The sequence below is a fragment of the Macrosteles quadrilineatus genome, unplaced genomic scaffold, assembly GCF_028750875.1.
Source record: "Macrosteles quadrilineatus isolate MER2022 unplaced genomic scaffold, UCM_ALF_1.0 Scaffold_12__1_contigs__length_5162894, whole genome shotgun sequence".
Classification (NCBI taxonomy): domain Eukaryota; kingdom Metazoa; phylum Arthropoda; class Insecta; order Hemiptera; family Cicadellidae; genus Macrosteles; species Macrosteles quadrilineatus.
In genome coordinates this window covers 273,393-293,502 of record NW_026542605.1, presented here as the reverse complement: position 1 = coordinate 293,502, position 20,110 = coordinate 273,393, and the positions used below count along the sequence as shown (strand labels likewise).

General features: G+C 37.2%; 1 protein-coding gene across 1 annotated transcript in view; it reads left to right on the top strand.

Annotated features, from left to right (window-relative positions):
* Positions 1-20,110, top strand: part of LOC129004881 (sushi, von Willebrand factor type A, EGF and pentraxin domain-containing protein 1-like) — a 51,330-nt gene that overhangs the window by 6,919 nt on the left and 24,301 nt on the right. The window contains exons 8-24 of the mRNA XM_054433575.1: positions 3,164-3,343; positions 4,529-4,723; positions 6,444-6,641; positions 7,500-7,601; positions 8,427-8,573; positions 9,852-9,976; positions 10,217-10,331; positions 10,982-11,137; positions 11,266-11,360; positions 11,753-11,936; positions 13,481-13,639; positions 14,051-14,212; positions 15,757-15,886; positions 16,767-16,924; positions 17,540-17,667; positions 18,317-18,416; positions 19,321-19,528. Of these exons, the coding sequence (XP_054289550.1) occupies positions 3,164-3,343; positions 4,529-4,723; positions 6,444-6,641; positions 7,500-7,601; positions 8,427-8,573; positions 9,852-9,976; positions 10,217-10,331; positions 10,982-11,137; positions 11,266-11,360; positions 11,753-11,936; positions 13,481-13,639; positions 14,051-14,212; positions 15,757-15,886; positions 16,767-16,924; positions 17,540-17,667; positions 18,317-18,416; positions 19,321-19,528 (2,542 nt within the window). The remainder of the gene's footprint in view (positions 1-3,163; positions 3,344-4,528; positions 4,724-6,443; positions 6,642-7,499; positions 7,602-8,426; positions 8,574-9,851; positions 9,977-10,216; positions 10,332-10,981; positions 11,138-11,265; positions 11,361-11,752; positions 11,937-13,480; positions 13,640-14,050; positions 14,213-15,756; positions 15,887-16,766; positions 16,925-17,539; positions 17,668-18,316; positions 18,417-19,320; positions 19,529-20,110) is intronic.

Sequence of the window (20,110 nt, the reverse complement as noted above, 5' to 3'; positions counted from 1 at the left end):
TCAGACGCTATTACTCTATGCGTTGTTGCATAACGTTAATCGCGAAACACAGCTGCTGTCGGCTGCCGTCAGTTTATGCGTGTTTACAAACATCTTTGTTTATCGTATTTTGGTTACATTTTCGCGTATTATTACCGTGTTTATACGTTAGTAAATGACTCGAAATGGATAGTAGTGATATACGTGGTGCCCTTGATGACGAACTGAGTGATCCTGACGATCCAAACGCTGTACCTGATACAAATTACGACGAGGGAAGTGATCTGGACTTGGATTTGCCCGACTTTCCCGACGATTCCGACTCTGAATCGCTTTTAGATTTTTCCTCGGGAAGTCAGTCTGGGGACAATTACTCTCCACACTCTAGTGAGTTAGAAACGTCTGATCATGAAGGTGAAGAGAACATAGGACTGCAACCAGAACGAGAAGGTACGCCACCTCCAAGACCTAGGCCTAGGCCTAGGCCTGTAGCTCCTACTCTAGACCCTTGGGTGAGGGTTTATCCTCCGGAACAACCCAAGAATGTTGATGCATTATTTATGGTAAGGGACACTGGCTTCAAAAATGCACCTCCAAGGAACAGTAGTCCAATAGTTTATCTAAATTTATTTCTAACTGCCTCTTTTTGGAATATTCTTGTTAGAGAGACCAATGCCCATGCTACAAGGTTTATTGGAGAACAGAACTTGACCCCAAACTCTCGCTACCATAAGTGGACAGCTGTAACTGTAAATGAACTAAAGAAATGGTTTGGAATCCTGTTCAACATGGCCCTAACAGTTCGAAAAAACATTCAGAATTATTGGGACACTAGGCCTCAACAGCACATCCCTTTTTACTCACAGACCATGCCCAAAAACAGATTTTTGCTGATAAGTACATTTTTACACATGACCTCTGCAAGAAACCTTCCAAGGGATGATCCAAATTATGATGCATGGGTAAAGATTAGATGGATGTTAGACCATATTAACACAAATTTCAAGAAGTATTTCACACCTGGTCAGGATGTATGTATAGACGAGAGTCTCATCGGTATGAAACATCGATGTGCATTTATTCAGTACTTGCCAAACAAAAAACATAAGCAGTACGGAATAAAAAAGTTTCAATCTTGTGATAGCAAAACAAGCTACGTTTTACACGTAGAGCTTTATAGTGGCACTGACTACCTTGCTGCACAACCGAGACTAGATGACGGTGAAGAAGTTGGAGCGAATCTGTTTACACATAGAGTTGTGATGCATGTGATGGAGAGGAGTGGTTGTCTGGACAAAGGGCATCATTTATATACAGACAACTTCTATACAAAGATTCCCTTAGCAGAAGAGCTTCTTCAAAGGAATACATTCATAACTGGAACTATAAACAAACGATCTAAACATCTATCAAAAACTGTGAAGCAGGCAAAGCTTGGCGAGCGGGAAAGCATATATTTTAGAAAGGGCGAAGTTTTGTTGGTAGGGTTCAGACAAAAAGTAACCAGGAAACCAGTTTTAGTTGTAACAACAGGCTACCACGCAGAAGACCAAATAGTTAGAAGTAAGAAAGGACTTGTCGGAAGAAAACCACTCCTCATTCATCAATATAATCAGTCCATGGGAGGAATCGACGTTAGTGATAAGTCGGTTTATCACTTGTCCTGCAACCGACAAACTTCCAAATATTGGAAAAAGATATTTTTCAATTTCGTCGACCTTTGCATGTTCAATGCCTGGACATTGTACTGCCTGAACACTGATAGGCCAAAAAGTAGGAGAGAATTTCACATCTCTATCATTGACTCCCTTGTTACTCAAGATATGCGTGCTGCACAAGCTGCACCTGGACCTGCGGGGGATGGTGCCCACCGACTTGAACACTTGCCCAGGAAGAACAATAAAAAGTGTGTTGTCTGCAATATCCCAGGCAAAGGAAAAGGAAGATCTGATTATTGGTGTCCTGGCTGCAATGCTGGTGTGCACAAACAGTGTTTCCACCAACTTGAGCACTACTGGAGGGCTCAGAGGGGTGCCAAAAGGCAGCTGGTCCAACTTGACTCGGATTCAGACTAAATCGGAGAATGAGTTTCTGTAAATAGTAGGACTAAATATATGTAGTTTCATGGATTGTGAACTTTAATTTTTTGTGTATATATTACTGTGTATTGATAGCACTTTTGAACTCGATAGAATTGTGATAAGAATTGGGTAACAAAAACTAGGTAAATAATGTGTGAACAAGTGCGGTCTTGGATAAACATTTATTATTTCTTGAGGAAATCACATGGACAACAAATATAGGCTATGTGAGTATTTGCTTTTATTTCCTAGAAGGTAGTCTTATATATAATGCATGGTAAAAAATATATATTATATGCGTGCATGGTTTACATCATTTTGGAAACTTGTATGGGTTTGAAGGCTTTGTCGTGTTGGCTGTTTTCGCATATCGTACAATTTTATGAACTGAGTGCTTATATATTATTTTTAGTCCAAATAACTGTATATATTCTTGTTCCTTATAATATTTTGGACAAAATGGCTATTTCAGATTGCTGATTATGAGTAATTAGAAAATTTTGAGGGGGTGCTGACTTTATAAAATAAACTTTTTAATTATTTATTTATTTATTTTTTCACCACAGAATTTTTATAATACTATTTAACTAGCTGATACTGGTTATTTTCATGTAGCTGGCTTTATAAGGAGTAAAATGATATGCAATATGTCATACTTTACAACATTTCTATCGTAACAATAATGTTTTTAGTAAAAACTTGCAAAAAGACCAAAAATGGCCCGGCACTCCACAGTAACATACATGGCAGCCGGAGGGTTAAATAATTCTAGTATGGGTGGAAGTTAAAGAAAGCTAGCTGAACTTTGTAATTTTTTAGAGCTAGGGGGTCTGTTTTGACCTTACATTTGTCTATCAAAAAGGGTTCTGAAGTTTTGTTTGGAACTTACCAAGCAAAGAAAGGTGTGAGCCATTACGGTACAAGACTGAACATTATTGAATTATACAAGTAGTGGCACCAGAACGCAAATCCTCAACATCGCTTCCTTGGATTTGAAGCCCGTCAGGCTACCGATTGAGCCACTGACTCACACAATTAAGGATCCTAATTTAAAATATCCTTACACTTTAATATGCAAATCAGTTGTATTTTTGATATTACAGTTGTAAAGTGTCCAGCTCTGAAAGTCCCCAAGAATGGCCTGTTTGTCCGAGGAGCTTGCAACAATGTTGTCAACGCAGGATGTGGATTACGCTGCAAAGTCGGTTATTCTCTCATTGGCTCCAGTGTTAGGCTATGTCAGCAGGATGGCAGATGGTCCGGCAAGCCACCTAAATGTGTTGGTAAGCCTAGCCTTTACAACCACTTTTTCCCCTTAATATCGTAGGGATTTTGATTTTACATCAATAATATTTTCAAACCCTGGTCTGGTTACTTTCTAATGTCAACGTTTTGTTAGAAAACATTATTAATTGGTAGCAATTAATTATAAATGGCATCTGGGTCCAGAACTGATTTACCCTCAGGATCAAACTACCAACCTTCAGATTTGAGGCGTACGTTTACAAAAATGTCTTTCACGGGAAGGTTTTAAAGGTATGTTTCCAAATTGGCAAGTCATAAACTGAATCTTATAGTTGATAGTTGTTGATAGTTTTCCAAACCAAAAATTCATTAATGCTAATTATAAAATACTAGCTGTACCCGCGGGCTTCGCCCCGTTTAACTTCATAAGTATTCGCATGGCTCATTCACGTCCTGGTTTGAAGTTCGTTCGCTACCCTCACTCACCTTTAGGTTGGAGCTCGTTCGCTGCGCTCACTTGCCTTCAGGTTAGCTCGTTCGCTACGCTAACTCGCCTCCAGGTTGAAGTTGGTTCGCTATGCTCACTCACCTTTAGGTTGGAGCTCGTTCGCTGCGCTCACTTGCCTTCAGGTTAGCTCGTTCGCTACGCTAACTCACCTCCAGGTTGAAGTTCGTTCGCTACGCTCACTCACCTTTTGGTTGGAAATTAGCTGTTGTCATAAATTAAAAAAAAATAATAGTGCTGCACCCTGTTGGTAATCCTTGTAACTTTTATGCTATTGAACATCATAGAACAGAACCAACTTGTTTAATTGAAACAGCTGTTAAGATTCATTAATTCCTTTTAAATATGAAAAATCATAAGATTAACATGGGGAACTACAGAGCCACTGGGGCGGAGCCCGAAAGGGTTTTTGAGATAAGAATATGCTTTAATGTTAATCGGGAATGTGAGCTATCATCATGCCAAATTTCAGCCCAATCCGTCCAGTAGTTTATGCGTGATTGAGCAACAAACATACACACAAACTCACAAACTTTCAGATTTATAATATTATAGTAAGATAAATGTTTTTTTAACAAGTGCTACAGCCCCTTGAAAATTATTGTACTAAGAAACTCTCTAGGTATATTAGGAAAGGGTCTCACAACCTTTTAATTTAACTTTAAGGACTTACGATCCTTTGTTCAATAAGTGAACTTGCCTTTAACCATGTTCCCAGTGAAGAGATGCCCCCGTCTCAGACCCCCACCCAACGGCATGCTCACATGCAGCCCCAAGGTGTCGAGAGAAGAAGACTTCCCAGTGGACGCAGAGTGTAGATTCTCCTGTCACCCTGGCAGCCATCTTGTGGGATCTCCTGTCAGGTCTTGCCTTCCCCTGGCTCGCTGGGACGGTCTCCCAACATCTTGCAAACGTAAGTTTACCTTTATTGCTCTAGCTTTTAGATACCAAAGAATAACTCACCTAGAGTTGTCAGATATATTACAGGCTGTCCAGCCGACCTGAAAACAGGGAAAACTGGGAATTTTACGTGAATTTTGATGACCAGGAAATAATCTGTAAACTGTGTGCGTGAATTTTTGTAAAGAACCAGGAAAACTAGATGTTTGAATAATGGCCGGAAATTCTGCCCGAAATAGCAGATTTTAGCGAATTTCCTTATAGGGAAATAAAATAGTATATAGTAGGGAAATAGTAGTATAGTAGCTATTACCTTTTTACTTTTTAATTTTCATGTCCCCAGAGGGAGGCCAAAAACACTATTCGTTCAGATTTTTATATATGTACTAGCTGACCCGGCGAACTTCGTACCGCCTAAGTTATAGGTTTCCCCTAAGACAGACCGATGGAAAGAAAGTACCGTTACGTTTAATTTTCAAGATGATCTCGTTCGCATCGCTCAATCACGTCCTGGTTGAAGTTCGTTCGCTACGCTCACTCACCTTTAGGTTGGAGCTCGTTCGCTACGCTCACTCACCTTTAGGTTGGAGCTCGTTCGCTGCGCTCACTTGCCTTCAGGTTAGCTCGTTCGCTACGCTCACTCGCCTCCAGGTTGAAGTTCGTTCGCTACGCTCACTCACCTTTTGGTTGCAAATTAGCTGTTGTCATTAATGTAAAAGAAATAATAGTGCTGCACCCTGTTGGTAATCCTTGTAACTTTAATGCTATTGAACATCATAGAACAGAACCAACTTGTTTCATTGAAACAGCTGTTAAGATTCATTAATTCCATTTCTCATAAGGTTAACATGGGAAACTCCAGAGCCACTGGGGCGGAGCCCTTTTAAGAATTTCGAAACGGGAAATAGTTTACGTCCGATTCGCATACCTACAGAATTTACACACCAAATTTCATAACGATCGGTGAAGTCGTTCCGGAGGAGTTTGCAGACAAACACTGTGACACGAGAATTTTATATATTAGATGTATATTATGTGTGTGTGTGCGTGAACGCGATAACTTGACTATTTTTTGTCCGTTTTTGATGAAATTTAGCTTGAAGGTGTAGGGTGGGGTAAAATTGAATGAGTTCGCGAACCGGCATGATCTGACTATGGGAACAGGTTTTTACAGGGGGTTTTGTGGGGTAAAAATTGGTTTTTCTCATTTTTGATCTCAAAACAAAAAATCCCAATTTCTATTAGTACCATTTTTTAGAGCTTAAAAAACAAACAATTTAGTATATTGAAGGGGTTTTTTACGGTTACTAGTCACAGAAAAAGTCCAAAAATCGTAAATTTAAATTTACCATGCTATTCTTATGGAGAATAAGTCAACTGTTATAGTTTGCTTGTTTACGGATATATTTTGATCAAACTTGGTAAACTTGCTTATTTTATACTAAGGTATTGATATTCTACTAAAAAAAACCCACTTTATTACCCTCCCTGTAGCAGCAAACCTAGGTACTTGTTAAAAATATTGTTATTTAAATAGATTTAATTGAAAATCCAATCGGGCAAATGGAAATTTGCTGCGGCGAGGTTATTTTTAGTATTGTTTAGTTGAAAATCACGACTGCAGGAAATTATCCCGAATAATGGACGTTGCTCATTATAATCCTTTCGTTATAACTTATTTAATATTTTTGTGAATTTTCCTTACTCCTTGAAAGAAAACTTTACTTTTTCAGCCATCAAATGCTTGGCACTTCCCAAAGTTCCCAATGGTGTTTGGGCTCCAGAAGAATGTTCGACCAACAGGAAACTTCCTTTCGGCCAAAAATGTAAAATCTTGTGCAACAAGGGGTTTGACAGAGAGGGACCAGATGTCCGGGAATGTGGACTGAAGGGATCTTGGACCAATAAGAAAGAAGTCTCCAAGTGTGTGGGTGAGTACTGGCATTGCTTAGTTTAAACATACCCTCTTATAGGTTAGGACGATACTGTAGCAGGCTTACCTGAATGGGAAAGAGTCCAATCTGGCACAAAAACAACACTTAACAAACATATACAAAAAATTATAATACTTCACTGTCATATAAAAAAAGAGGGAATAATACTCTGGTCAAAAATATTATGGAGGTTGTTGCAGAGTGAGTAGTCCAAAGGTTATGGTAGAAAACATTTCATTAACATCTAACATTTAAGCATCTATCTAACATTTAATAAAATGAAGAAGTTCTCCCTTTGTTTTACTTTAATAGTCACGTATGTTTAGCTGATGTTAAACCACATATCTGCATCTATATTGTATCCATATTGTTCAGAAACAACAATTTGTATGCATTTAGAAAATTGGAACAACAGTGTATCTGCATCCAGACAGCTAAGTGACCTTGAGTGCTTCTTACAATTTTATAATCTTCCCTCATCCTTCGCAATACTCACCAAGATTTCAGAAAATAAAATATATGCCACCAAATTTTGCCATTAGGTGACCTATCTAATATACCAGTATATTGTAGAAATAAGGATTTAGATTATTCAGTTTACTGTACGTACATTGTGACACACAATGGCTATTTGTCTATAATATCGACCTTGGGACTTGGTACATTCTGTTTTGAGTTTTTGTCCATGCTATTTAAACCTTTCGTTTCATGTACGTTTTGAGTATTATAGGAATAGTCTTTTAAAGTCTCCTTGCTTTATACTTTTAATGTTTATCCTGTTTTACCTGTGCCACCACTTGAACCAATGTTCTAATCTAATTTAACTGTTTACCATATTTCACATGATATTTCCAGACACATCACCTCCGATTCTCACTTGTCCAGACAACATCACAGTTCAGACAGACCCAGGAATGAGTTACGCTTCTGTCACATGGTCTGAACCTGAACCTCAAGGTAACCTTACACTTACATTATAGTTATCTAATGAAATCAGGTTGTTAAATTAAACAGACGGGCTTAAAATTACGGATATCTAATGTATGTGGGCAAATTTCAATGAGAAATAAAAACTATAGTGAGGGTTGTTTGACTAGTGCATTTATGGAAGGAAGTTGTAAGGTTGGGTATTTTTCCAAGACTACCTGGTATAAGACAATTAACCAATTTTCGGCAAAAGCCAACAAAGGTATATGTTCTATTCCAAGATACCTCAAAAAGTCTTTTGTTTAAAAATGCAATTAACATGAACTCTTTAAGCTGGATTATTTTTTACCCTCAGTGGTGTTTTGATCCTTTTGAGTTAAAATTTTAATGAACCTTTATGTATATGAAAAATTAATAATTTAAAGAGTGATTTTATGATGAAAAGTTTTAAGGTTTTTCAATGTTGGATATGAATTACTCAACATACTGCTTTTTTGCTTACCTATTTGTTGTCTTGCCCTAACATTGTGGCTCTAGCCCCTAACCGTTTTACTCATTACTTTAGGCTAGGCCTAGAGTTCGCAGCATTATCACTTCGATAAAGTCCGTTGGTGATTGGCAAAATTTGAACCCAGGACATCGGGGATAAAAGTCCCGAACTCTACCACTTGACCAGCTTCTTCCCTTGTCTTCAGCCAACATAAAAAAATCTCAAAAAGTCTGTCCATTAAAGTAAAAATGTCTAAAGATCAAAACTGATACACTGGCTTATTTCTATACAAATCAATTAGAGTTACAACAAGCAACTATTACTATCAGACCATTTTAATGGAGTCTTCAAACTATATTTTCCAGATAACTCCAACACATCTGTTTTGTTGTGGTCCGACCCACCCAGTGACTTTCCGATGAAACTTCCCATCGGCAACACAATTATCAGCTACGTTGCAACAGACTCTAGCTACAATCAGGCAGTCTGTGAATTCTCTGTCACAGTAAAAGGTACGTTAGAGACTGGTTATCAATACCTAGGTCAGGTATTTTGCGAGTTGAGTACAATACATAAAAAGAACTATGCAATGTGAAGAACAGTACTTCTACATATTTATATTAGTTATTTTTCCAAACATATATTCAATATATTTAGGAGAGCTTCAAGTATCAAAAAGAATTGTGGCAGAGGAGGTTCGAATGGTAAATTTTTGGATGGTTGGACATCAACGTAAAATGGCCGTATTTCTTTGTTAAGCAACGGCCAACGTGATTTAGTCCAATGTGATGTGTAGTTTGAAAGTTCTTGTTATTTTACTGGTTGCTGTCATATATTAAAATCCCTCAATCTTGGCAGAAAGTGTATATTTTGAGCTACAAACAACATCTGCCATCATTGTAGGAGCTTACTGTAATGCTACCGTGATTGCCAGCACAGGTAGTGATATTCCAAGATCTTTGGCATCTTCGACCATATTACCGTGACCGTCTTACGTAACTGTAGAGCAATATAACATAGCACATGATTGTCGAGTTCCTAACACCAATCTCAGGAGCTAAGCTTGAAGCACTTGCACTACTGTAATATTTTAATTTTGTCGTCAGGTGTACTAAGTACAATGGAGTATGTTTTATCTATGGGACAACTTGTTTCCTTTTTGCTGACATTGCTAATAGCCGACTGTAAATCAAAAATCAAACCAAAAACGCCACATACTTGAAACTACGATCACTGATGTCACTGACACAAAGTGAGGTTAAGTGTATACGTGTAGGGCCTACGTGACATAACAATCACGGTGTTGCTGAGTTTTACTCTAAGTTATAATGTTGGCATGGCTGTAAATTTGAATTTTTAGTTTTTGTACTGTATATACAAAACACTGAAAAAATATATAAATAATAATAGGCATACAGCAATAGAGTATTGTGCTGTATTTGACTTGATTGTTTATGTCTCTATGAACAAATTGGTGTATGCCATACACCGGTGGTAATTTAAACTGTACTGTTCTTCATTGTGCTGTACACATATTGGTTGAATTACATTTCAATGTTTTTCTTAATATTAATCCTTGTAATCTATCAGCGTATTTACTAGAGAAAAGAATTTATTTTAAAAAATAAATACGTCTGCCTTAAAAAAAGGTGCCAATGACACAGAAAAAAATGTACACTTAAAATATTGAAGGGTTATAACAACTATAAGACTGATTAATTTTTATGTTACTGATTAATTAATTAAGTTACTGATTTGAATTGAGTTACCTGAATCCTTTAATTTTACAGATATGGAACCTCCAACTATAGAAGATTGTGAGTCACCACAGCCTTTTTACCTGTATGTTAATTTAACTGCCAATCTATCTTCTGTGTGGCCCCAGTTTAGTGACAATTCAATGACAAAGTTGTACGTGAGTATTAATTGCATTATAGTATTGATACCATTCTCATAGATCCTTAGTCAATATTTTTCAACTGTCAATAAGAAAATAGAAATATATCTTACCTCTGTCCCCCCCCCCTGAAACCGAGTCCTAAAAACAAATACTTATTAAGTGAACTTGTTAACTGGTACATTTTTGTTCTGTAAAAAATAAAAAAATAATCCTCAACATTCTGTCAGAATATTCTTTCTTTTCAACCTGTTACAGATAAATTCGTCTCACATTCTGGAGGAGTTGACCACTGGTACTACTGAAGTTATGTTCACTGCTGTTGACAGCTCAGGCAATTCTAATTTCTGCACTATGAACTTTACAATAGTAGGTAATGAAAGTTCTAAATTACTACACACATTTACAAACTTTACAGTTTATTTAGTTCTTATGAAAAATGTAGTTATCTTAGTATGGCTGTGTTCAACATCTGGATATAGAGTTTACAATTTTTTATAAATAAGCTACTACATGCACCCTACTTAATGATCATACCTCTGGGAAGCAAAGTCTAGCATAGAAGCTTAAGGCACTATTCGAGGCTGAAAAGTTTTAGTCTAGGATTTTCTTAGTCGATGATTTTTATTTGATCGCTTTACCAAGTAGATTGCTCAGTTTCATGATATGAGCAAATTAAGAATCCAATATTCTACAGCATCTGTTATTGAGCTTACGCAGAGGATATTAATCTGGTTTTTCAACACAGTACATTGTACTGAAGGTTTTTTACAACTTTTATCCCCAGAAGCCCACTGAAGAAGCCATGCACACTAAATAGCTTACAAGTTCATCTTGTTACCTATTGTAACACTTACCACCTTTTATGACTCTAAAACCTTGTGGATGATGAAAAGGTTGTTTTTATAACATAAATTATTTTGCCAAATGTTAACTATTAATTTAATTTCTTCTAAGTGGTATAAGAGTTACAACATTTCCGTTTCCCCTTTTTCATTGAATACATGTGGTCTTTACTCCTAGATGAAGGGTGTAAAAATCTACCTCCCCATGTAGTATCCAACTGCTCAGATGAGTTCTGTGTCCTGTCTTGTGAGGAAGGGTACATGTTCACCACGGCTAACTCAACAATTGAAGTTCCTTATCCTTGCGATGAATCTTCACTCCCTCAATGCTCAGGTGATGAAACTCAAGTTATTTGAAATTAAACTTTTAAGTTCAAATTTCATCTCAAAACAACTTTAAAATAGTACTTTAGATTTGATAAGTTATCATAAGATTCATAAGAGTTGCATCTTTGTCTGTAGAAACTGAAGTACCTAATCAAATCGTGCAGGAGGGAAGTTTTACTTTCTATCCAGTATCAACCGATCTTTGCAATGACTCTAGCTTTTTGAATCAGGTAAGTTGTTATTTAAATTGTTGATGCTTGAATTATTTATTATTCTTGACTTAACACAACTTGACACTTAACACTTTTCTTGACTTTATTATTCTGTATGAGTCTATTACACTTAGATATGAATTGAAAAAAACATTTGCCATTTGCTCTCCCCAAAAAAGTCTAATAACTATATTCATCAAAGTGAAAGCTTGCACTTGACAGTTCATGGCAAAACGATTTTTCCCCCATTTTATTACCATCAATTACTTTCCACACAGTACATTAGTTCATTACAGAACCAACCAAAAACATTAGAAAAATACTTTGTTTACTACTCTAACTCTATCAATATATTCATACAATTTTTGTTTGTTTAACATTATATGTGTTTTGTAATAATGTGTTGCAAGGTGAAGTCATCCTTCAGACAGAGCTTGGAGGAGGTATGCAATGACGTCAGTAACTGCAGTGTCGGAGTAGAGACGGAATGTGAGGGTGTGATAGAGTCAGTGGAGGAAGAGTCCAACTTGGTGATTGGTAGAAGGAGACGATCCATTCCAGCCAGACACATCAACGTCAACTTTAAACTGTCTGGTGAGAACTTTGTCATTGAGATACTTACAATCTTTATCTACAATTATCTTATGGATTATTTTATTGGAGAACTTTTCAACGGAAAAGTTCTCTTTTGAAAGACCTATACTTTTGATATACGAGGGTTGTTTTTTAACAAGGCTCCTTGCTGCATACTGGTATAATTTGTGAAAAGAACGACACTATTTGCAGCTCTGTAGCTGACATGTACACTTTGCTGTGTCTGTAGAAAATTTTTAAAATGATTTAATCTCCCACCGCATGCGAGATAAGGTCAGTAATATGTTTTTTTAACAGCGAGAAACCTTTCACCTGCAGACATTCATCACGAGATGACTGAAGGGGCCTTATTAGGGCCACAAACCGAATACAATGAGTGAGAGTAAAGTGCAGAAATGGGTTAGTGAGTTTAAAAATGGCTAAACAATTTCCATTTTGGAAGGAATTGTGTTTTTAGATGGTACGCACTACGCAGACTAAATTGAAAGATCTCAAAGATGTGGCAGAAAGAGCTGGTCTGCAAATAAATGCAAGTAAAACTAAAGAGATGAGGGTGAATGGCCAATTAGAGGATAGATTGGAGGTAGGTGGCTCGAGGGTAGATCAAGTAGAGTCTTTTGTCTACTTAGGAAGTGTTGTAGCAGCAGATGGAGGAGGAGCTGGAGATGATGTTAAACTAAGAATAAGGAAAGCAAACGCAGCTTTCGTCCAACTAAAACCTGTTTGGAAAAGTAGAAACATCTCACTCCACACCAAAATTAGAATATTTAACACTAATGTTAAAGCGGTCCTGCTTTATGCTTGTGAAACATGGAAAGTAGACAACAAAATTACCTCCCAACTGCAAGTGTTTATAAATAGATGCTTTAGAAAGATAAACCGGATATGGTGGCCTGACAGAATATCAAACGAAGAACTTTGGAGACGAAGTGGCCAAATGCAAATCCATATAGAAATTAGAAGAAGAAAATGGAACTGGATTGGGCATACCTTAAGGAAACCAGATGGTGCAATAGAGAAGAAGGCCCTAACATGGAACCCTCAAGGAGCAAGGCGTAGAGGTCGGCCAAGAAACACTTGGAGGAGAACAGTTGAAAAGGAGGCAGCTACAGAGGGATAGACCTGGGGGGAGCTCAGAAGACTGGCGGGAGAAAGACAGGCCTGGAGACGTCTCGTGGACGCCCTATGTTCCGATCGGAACGACAGGAATTAAGTCAAGTAAGACGCACTACGCAGACTCATAGGATATCACGAAGAAAAACGTTTTTCACAGCCATTTTTACCCTCCTTAACACATTTCCATACTTTACCCTCACTCATTGCATTAGGGACACAGCTTTCAATCATCTGGCGATGGATGTTGCCATGGGATGGTGGTCAAGTAACGTATCACTGGCCTAGTGGCCTTATCTCGCATGTGTCGGAAGATTCAATAATTTTTCCTGCCAGCGTCAGGTTTCAAAGATTTTTTTTTGCATCAACCGCTTATTCAGGTTGTATATTTAGTGCTAATGGAAATAGTCATTGTTGGCTGTAATTTTCAGGTAAGTTCTCAGAGGAAAATACCCCAGAGAAGTTAACCTCGTTGGCGAAGAACAACACAATACTGCAGGGTATTTCTAAAAAGAAGGCTGGAAAACTTAATTTAAAACCAGCTCATGGAGTTTGTCTTCCTGGTTCTATCTACAAGAAGAGCCGATGTGGTAAGTCTCAACTTTTCAACAGTTAGGTATAAATCTTGCGTTTTATCACTTGTACTCATAAAAAAATATAAAAAAACACACTAACGCAGATAAATAAACACTTTTTACCCAGAAAAACAAAAACCTACAAACACTTTTTAATGTAACTTTTACTATTTTTTAAGTTTGTAATTTATTGTTTTTGAGCTGGAGGCTTCGTTGATCAAATTTGGTTGTCCATTAAACTGAGGCAGCAAGTTCACGTCAAGTTCCCGCCACTAAAAACAGTCATTCTTGTACTATATGATATATATTGATTTGATTGATACTCATACACAGACTTTTTAGGAGCACATGTGAATAGAAAAATTCAGAGTTAAAAGGATAAAGCCAACCAAAAAAGTTAGAATTTTAATTCATTTTTGTTTTCAGTCAAGTGTCCCCCTGGTACGTACTGGAAGGAAGGCAAGCGCAACTGTGTGGCCTGTGGGTTTGGAACCTATCAACCATTACCTGCTCAACTGGACTGCCTTCTCTGCCCCAACAACACCTCTACTAGGAAACTACATGCAAAGAATGTCCTGTCTTGCAGAGGTAATCCATACAAAAATTATCTATCAATTATCTGCTTCTTTCTTTATGTTCTAGTCTGGAATTGTTTTTCACATAACTTCAGGTTAGGTTTAGTCTAGGGGGGTCGCAGCATTATCACTTAATTAAAATCCATTAGTGATTGGTGGGATTTGAACCTGGGACCTCGTGGACCGAAATCTTACACTCACAAGACAAGGTCGCTCTAATTTTAATCAATGATAAAAATTGCTTTAACCAACCCAAACTGTCTTACCATTATACATTCACTTAGTTTTTGTACTGTATATATAACAGAGATAGGTAAAACAGGTACATTGTTGTTCAATTATAGTTCAGATAGAATTGCCACAGCAAAAAGTTCAAATAGTGATTGGATCAAGTAATGGTGTCAAAGTTTAAGAGGACAAAACCAAAGCTTCTCAAAGAGAGTTATGAAGATGTTACCATACCATTCTCATAAAGTATAATATCATGGCTATTTGGATTTATTCATAATTAATTGAATTACTTTGTACGTTTACCGCTAAATTTATTCTTGAAAATAGGAAGTTTATTTTTATTTTTTATTGTTATATTGTGTGTTTTTACGCCAGTGGCATTTTTTACGTTTTTGAAAGGGAACGGTCCAAACCCTGAAAATCGGTCAAATAAACAAACTAAAATAAAAATGGGGTTATTGATCACTGGTCGTCGGTAAATCCGAAATCAAATCCCAAAATAATTACATTTTTTATTGTTTGGAATTCAGCAGCGCGCTTCAGGTACGTCCGATCTTAATAATCAAGGGCTCAAATGAAAGCTGGTATTTCACTGAAGGTTCTTAGACCAAAATATATAGGATTACGTAATTATAACTGAGGAAATATATCTTCAATTGAAGTAACAATAAAAAAAATTTAATTTATGTTTTTTGGTCAAGTAATACTGTAGATAAATGAATGCTGATGCTTGATGGCAAATCTACACGTGCATACCTTTAATTTAAGGCCAAAATTATGAAAATCGGTAGGATAGAAGAGCCGAACGGACTCGGAAAAGAAAAACCAAATTTATCTCCCATAAGAAATGTACAGGGAGCAAATTACGTTTGTGCATAACTCGAGTAATACGTCAGATAAATGAATGCCGATGCTTGATGGCAAATCTACGCGTGCATACCTTTAATTTAAGACCAAAATCTTGAAACTCGGTTGGGTAGAAGAGGCGGATGGACTCGGAAAAGAAAAACCGATATTTTTTAATATATAGCGGGAAAAATATGAAGTTTATTTTTATTTTTTATTGTTATATTGTGTGTTTTTACGCCAGTGGCATTTTTTAAGTTTTTGAAGGGGAACGGTCCAAACCCTGGTCTTGTTACTACCTAACGTCCACCTTTTTGTTAGATAGCATCATAAATTCATAGCCCAATGACAAATAAATGGCATCTGGGTCTGGAAATGATCTCACATGAATTTTAACCAGCAACCTTCAGGTTTGAAAACGTTTGAAACACCCCATGTATATACAATTTGTTATGTTTACACTTGACACTAACATTGCAGGAGTCTGCCCGGCAGGCACCTATGGCTCTGGGAGGGGTCATCATGCTCCGGGACGAAAGGGAGTCAAACCTTGCCTCTCATGTCCTCTCGGCACCTTCCAGCCAACCCCTGGCGAGCTGGCTTGTCTCAGGTAGATCAAAATATAAACATGACTTAGATTTTCGATTTTATAAACGATAACATCAATAATTTATGTAGGGTGTATTGTACATTTTCTCGCAATTATTAGAGTACCTACAACATAACAAGATTAGAAGACAAAACCAGCCGGTGCTGAAAAACTCTTAAGAAAAAATTCTATGTGATGAATTGATTAAAACAAGAATTAAAAAATCCCCACCCAAAAAAAAAAAATTCTTTTTCCTGTCACCATCACTTTTCCCATTTGCCAAACATGCATTGCCGGTTTTGCTTGTGCAGACTTGGCCATTGTATTCACCTACCCTCTATTTGTACTCATTTATATTTCCTTTCTAGGTTTCTGTACTAATCTAGTTATGTTAAGATACTTTCTCACATGAAAACAGAATCAGACTTCAGATCCCGCAAAACGTTGTGAAAACTTTTTCTCTAATAAATAGTTGTGATGAAAAATGTTTGCAAATTACAGCGAATCTGTCCCCAACAGAGTGTGGTGATGTAAATTACTGATCTCTGGTGAATAAGCAAACTGTTCAACCGAGCCGAACTGGAAAAAAAAACACTTATTGTAAACTATGGCCATATTATGACAAAGTAACATAAACTAAGGAAAAGCTGTATCACATTCTCTGAGTGGTTTATTTAACTCCGTGTTTAAATGTGTTTACCGGACTCGCATGGTAATCCCGTACTCAACTTCGTCTCGCACGGGAACGACCACACTCGTCCGTTAAACACTTATTTTTAGGACTAGTAACGTAATATACTATTAAGGTGAGGTCTTACCAGACTATCAACAGAAAATTCAAATCTGTAATAGGACAAAAACATGCAGGTTGTTTTACTCTAACTACTTGTGATGTTAACAGTTGTGGTGACAACAAGACGACCGCTCGGCGAAGGTCCACTAGATCCGAGGACTGCCACCTCCCACCCTCCCCTTGTCTGCCCTCCCCCTGCCACAACAGAGCTACCTGTCTACCAAGAGGCTGGCAGTCCAGCTGCCTGTGTCCTACAGGCTTCATAGGTACGGATTATCTTTATTTGCATGTAACTCTTTTACTCAGTACAGTTTTAGTTAGTCAGAATTTTCGGCAATTAGCTGCTTTAATTGTACTTCACGCAGAGGTGATGAGGCATTTAAAGCAATGTGGTTATTCAATCCAGTAGGATACCTTTGGTGACAATACTGTGAATGTGTGATTCTGTAATATGAATACAGTAGTAGAAGCACATTACACAACCATAATTGATTATAGAAACAAAAATCTACTTTACCTCTTACTTTTATAACATTCTCTTTGTTTGGATTGAATAATATGTGTGAAATAACAAAATAACTAACGATACTTTTTCCAACAATTATGTAAAAAATGTAATTTGATTACAGCATATAAGTAAACACTGTCCTTTTTGTTGCTAAGGGGTACTTCCAAAAGAACTATTTACTTGGAAGAACCTACAACTTAGCTTACTATTGTGTAAATAACTCTAACCGTTTGCTACTCAAGAATTTACCACTGATGTTGACTGTGATTTGTAACATTTACTACCAATACGATTATTTTCACCAAAAGACTTGCAATTAAATCAAATAACCAGTCTTAAGACAAATTTTGTTAACATGTATCTGTATTTTCAGGGGCTCACTGTGAGATTAGAAGAGATGAATGTCAGTCGCAGCCTTGTCTCCACGGAGGTTCATGCGTGATAACTGACTCTGGACATACGTGTTTGTGTGAGCCAGGCTTCACAGGCAACAACTGTCAGGTACTGAGCCAGTGACTCTACCTATGCAATATGGAGATTACCTGTGTAGCTTCGGTTACTGACTAAGCTCAAATATTTCTGTAGCCAAGACTTATTGATTTGCCTAATGATCATGAACGGCTGGGTCCATTTTTGAAACATCAACCTTTTTATTGAGATCAAACCAGCTACCTTTTGATTGTTAAGTGAGCACTACAACCACTCAGCTACCCAGACAAAGGGATACATTATCTCAAAGTTATCTCGTAATTTAATGCGAGGGGGCATATTGCACATTTTAATAGGGTTAAAAACATGTCTCCGAGGCTAGACAAATCCAATGCCATACACCTTTAGCTTGCAAAGATTATAGGTATGTATTTTATACAGTTATTAAATGAATAAAACTACTAATTTAAAAAAATGAATCTTCCTAAAGAAGATTACCTTTCTGTTACCGTTCGTCCTTCCGCTCGATCATAAGCTTTAGAATGATACATCAGTCATAAAAATTAATTAGGTAAGATAACTGAAAAAGGGGCGTTAGATGTCCCTACTACATGGTATGAGAGAAACCCCTAATCATATTTAGTACATAGGTAGTAGATTCACACATCACCTAGACCATTGTTATTACATGCTGATTTGTTGTATTTTCCAACATTTCCAGACAGACATAGATGAGTGTGCCTCAAACCCCTGCCTCAATGGAGGAGAATGCACAGATTTGAATGCCTCCTTTAAATGCCACTGTCCTCCTGCTTTTGAAGGTAAATTATTTGAACAAATCTTTTAGATATTAATTTTAATTTGGTACAACAACTTAAATGTAATTGAAAACTGTAATGAATAGTAAGATAGATAGGTAAGCTTGGTTGATATCCTGCAGTTAGGCATTTCATACTAGAAAGTGTCCTGGAAATATTAACACCAAGTTCTTTTTTAGTCAATAGCAGATTTGATTACGAATAGACAACCATTTATAGGGAAAGGAAGTCAGTAAGTCATAGTAGGGGGTGTTGATTATACAACAAAAAGTTGAATGTGTTTAGAATATGCTAGGACGTGTTTTATTGTGAGGGAATGTTGACAGTTGTGATACAATAAGAGAATTCAGTTAAAGCGGATTGTGTTAGGGGTTTAACAATCAATAAAATTAGTTATAAGGAGTAAGTTTTTTAATGTTGATTTAAAAAGGGTAATCAGTAATCTAGTTTACTTGTATTTGCCTTAGAAGTTGAGGTGTCATTACACATAGGTTGAGGTACATTAGCCTACAGTATGATTCTTTTAAACTCCTATTTTTATTTCTACAGCTTCAGAACATACAAGTTAAAGCATTGTCTAAGACAATTACACGCCTCATTCCATTATAAAATATGATGCTTCTTTTTTATGTTGTTTTTTTTAGGCCATTAGTGCCAACAAATTTGGTTTAGTTTCTGGCAAGTCCACAACAAGTTCAGAGGCACGAACCTTTTTTTCTTTGAAAGCAACTGAGTTTATTATTATTACTCAGATAACCAAGTCCTAACTATATTACAAAGGCTTCTTAAAGGCTATGCTTGATTTGTAAAGGTAAAACCAAGGAAAAAAATAGTTCATGACTACACATAATATCACTATATCACTATCATTTGGCACACTATATCACTAGACATTATCTGATGACAGGTGAGTTATGCGAGGTGAACGTAGATGATTGTGCCACAACCCCCTGTAATGAGGGTAGCACCTGTGTAGACCTGGTAGGCAACTACTCATGCACCTGTGCAGCTGGATACACGGGCCGCAACTGCGAGCTCGATCCTTGCCTCAACACTACGTTGTGTCTACACAACGGCACCTGTCACCTTGGCGACAACAGCTCTTTATCTTACTGGTGAGTGGTATAACAGCTCTGTGTATTACAGTGAGTGATATAACAACTCTGTGTATTACGGTGAGTGATATAACAGCTCTGTGTATTACAGTGAGTGATATAACAGCTCTGTGTATTACGGTGAGTGATATAACAGCTCTTTATCTTACTGGTGAGTGATATAACAGCTCTGTGTATTTTGGTGAGTGATATAACAGCTCTGTGTATTACGGTGAGTGATATAACAGCACCTGTCACCTCAGTGAAAACAGCTCTTTGTCTTACTAGTGAGTAATATAATAGCACCTGCCACCTTGGTGATAACAGCTCTCTGTATTACGGTGAGTGATATAACAGCTCTGTGTATTACGGTGAGTGATATAACAGCACCTGTCACCTCGGTGAAAACAGCTCTCTGTATTACGGTGAGTGATATAACAGCTCTGTGTATTATGGTGAGTGATATAATAGCACCTGCCACCTTGGCGACAACAGCTCTCTGGCTTACTTGTTTTCTTACTGGGTGTCTTTTATTTCTGGTTGTATTAGTGGAATTTTAACAGTGAAGCCAAACAAAAAATGTTGGTTGGTTGGTAGAGTTTG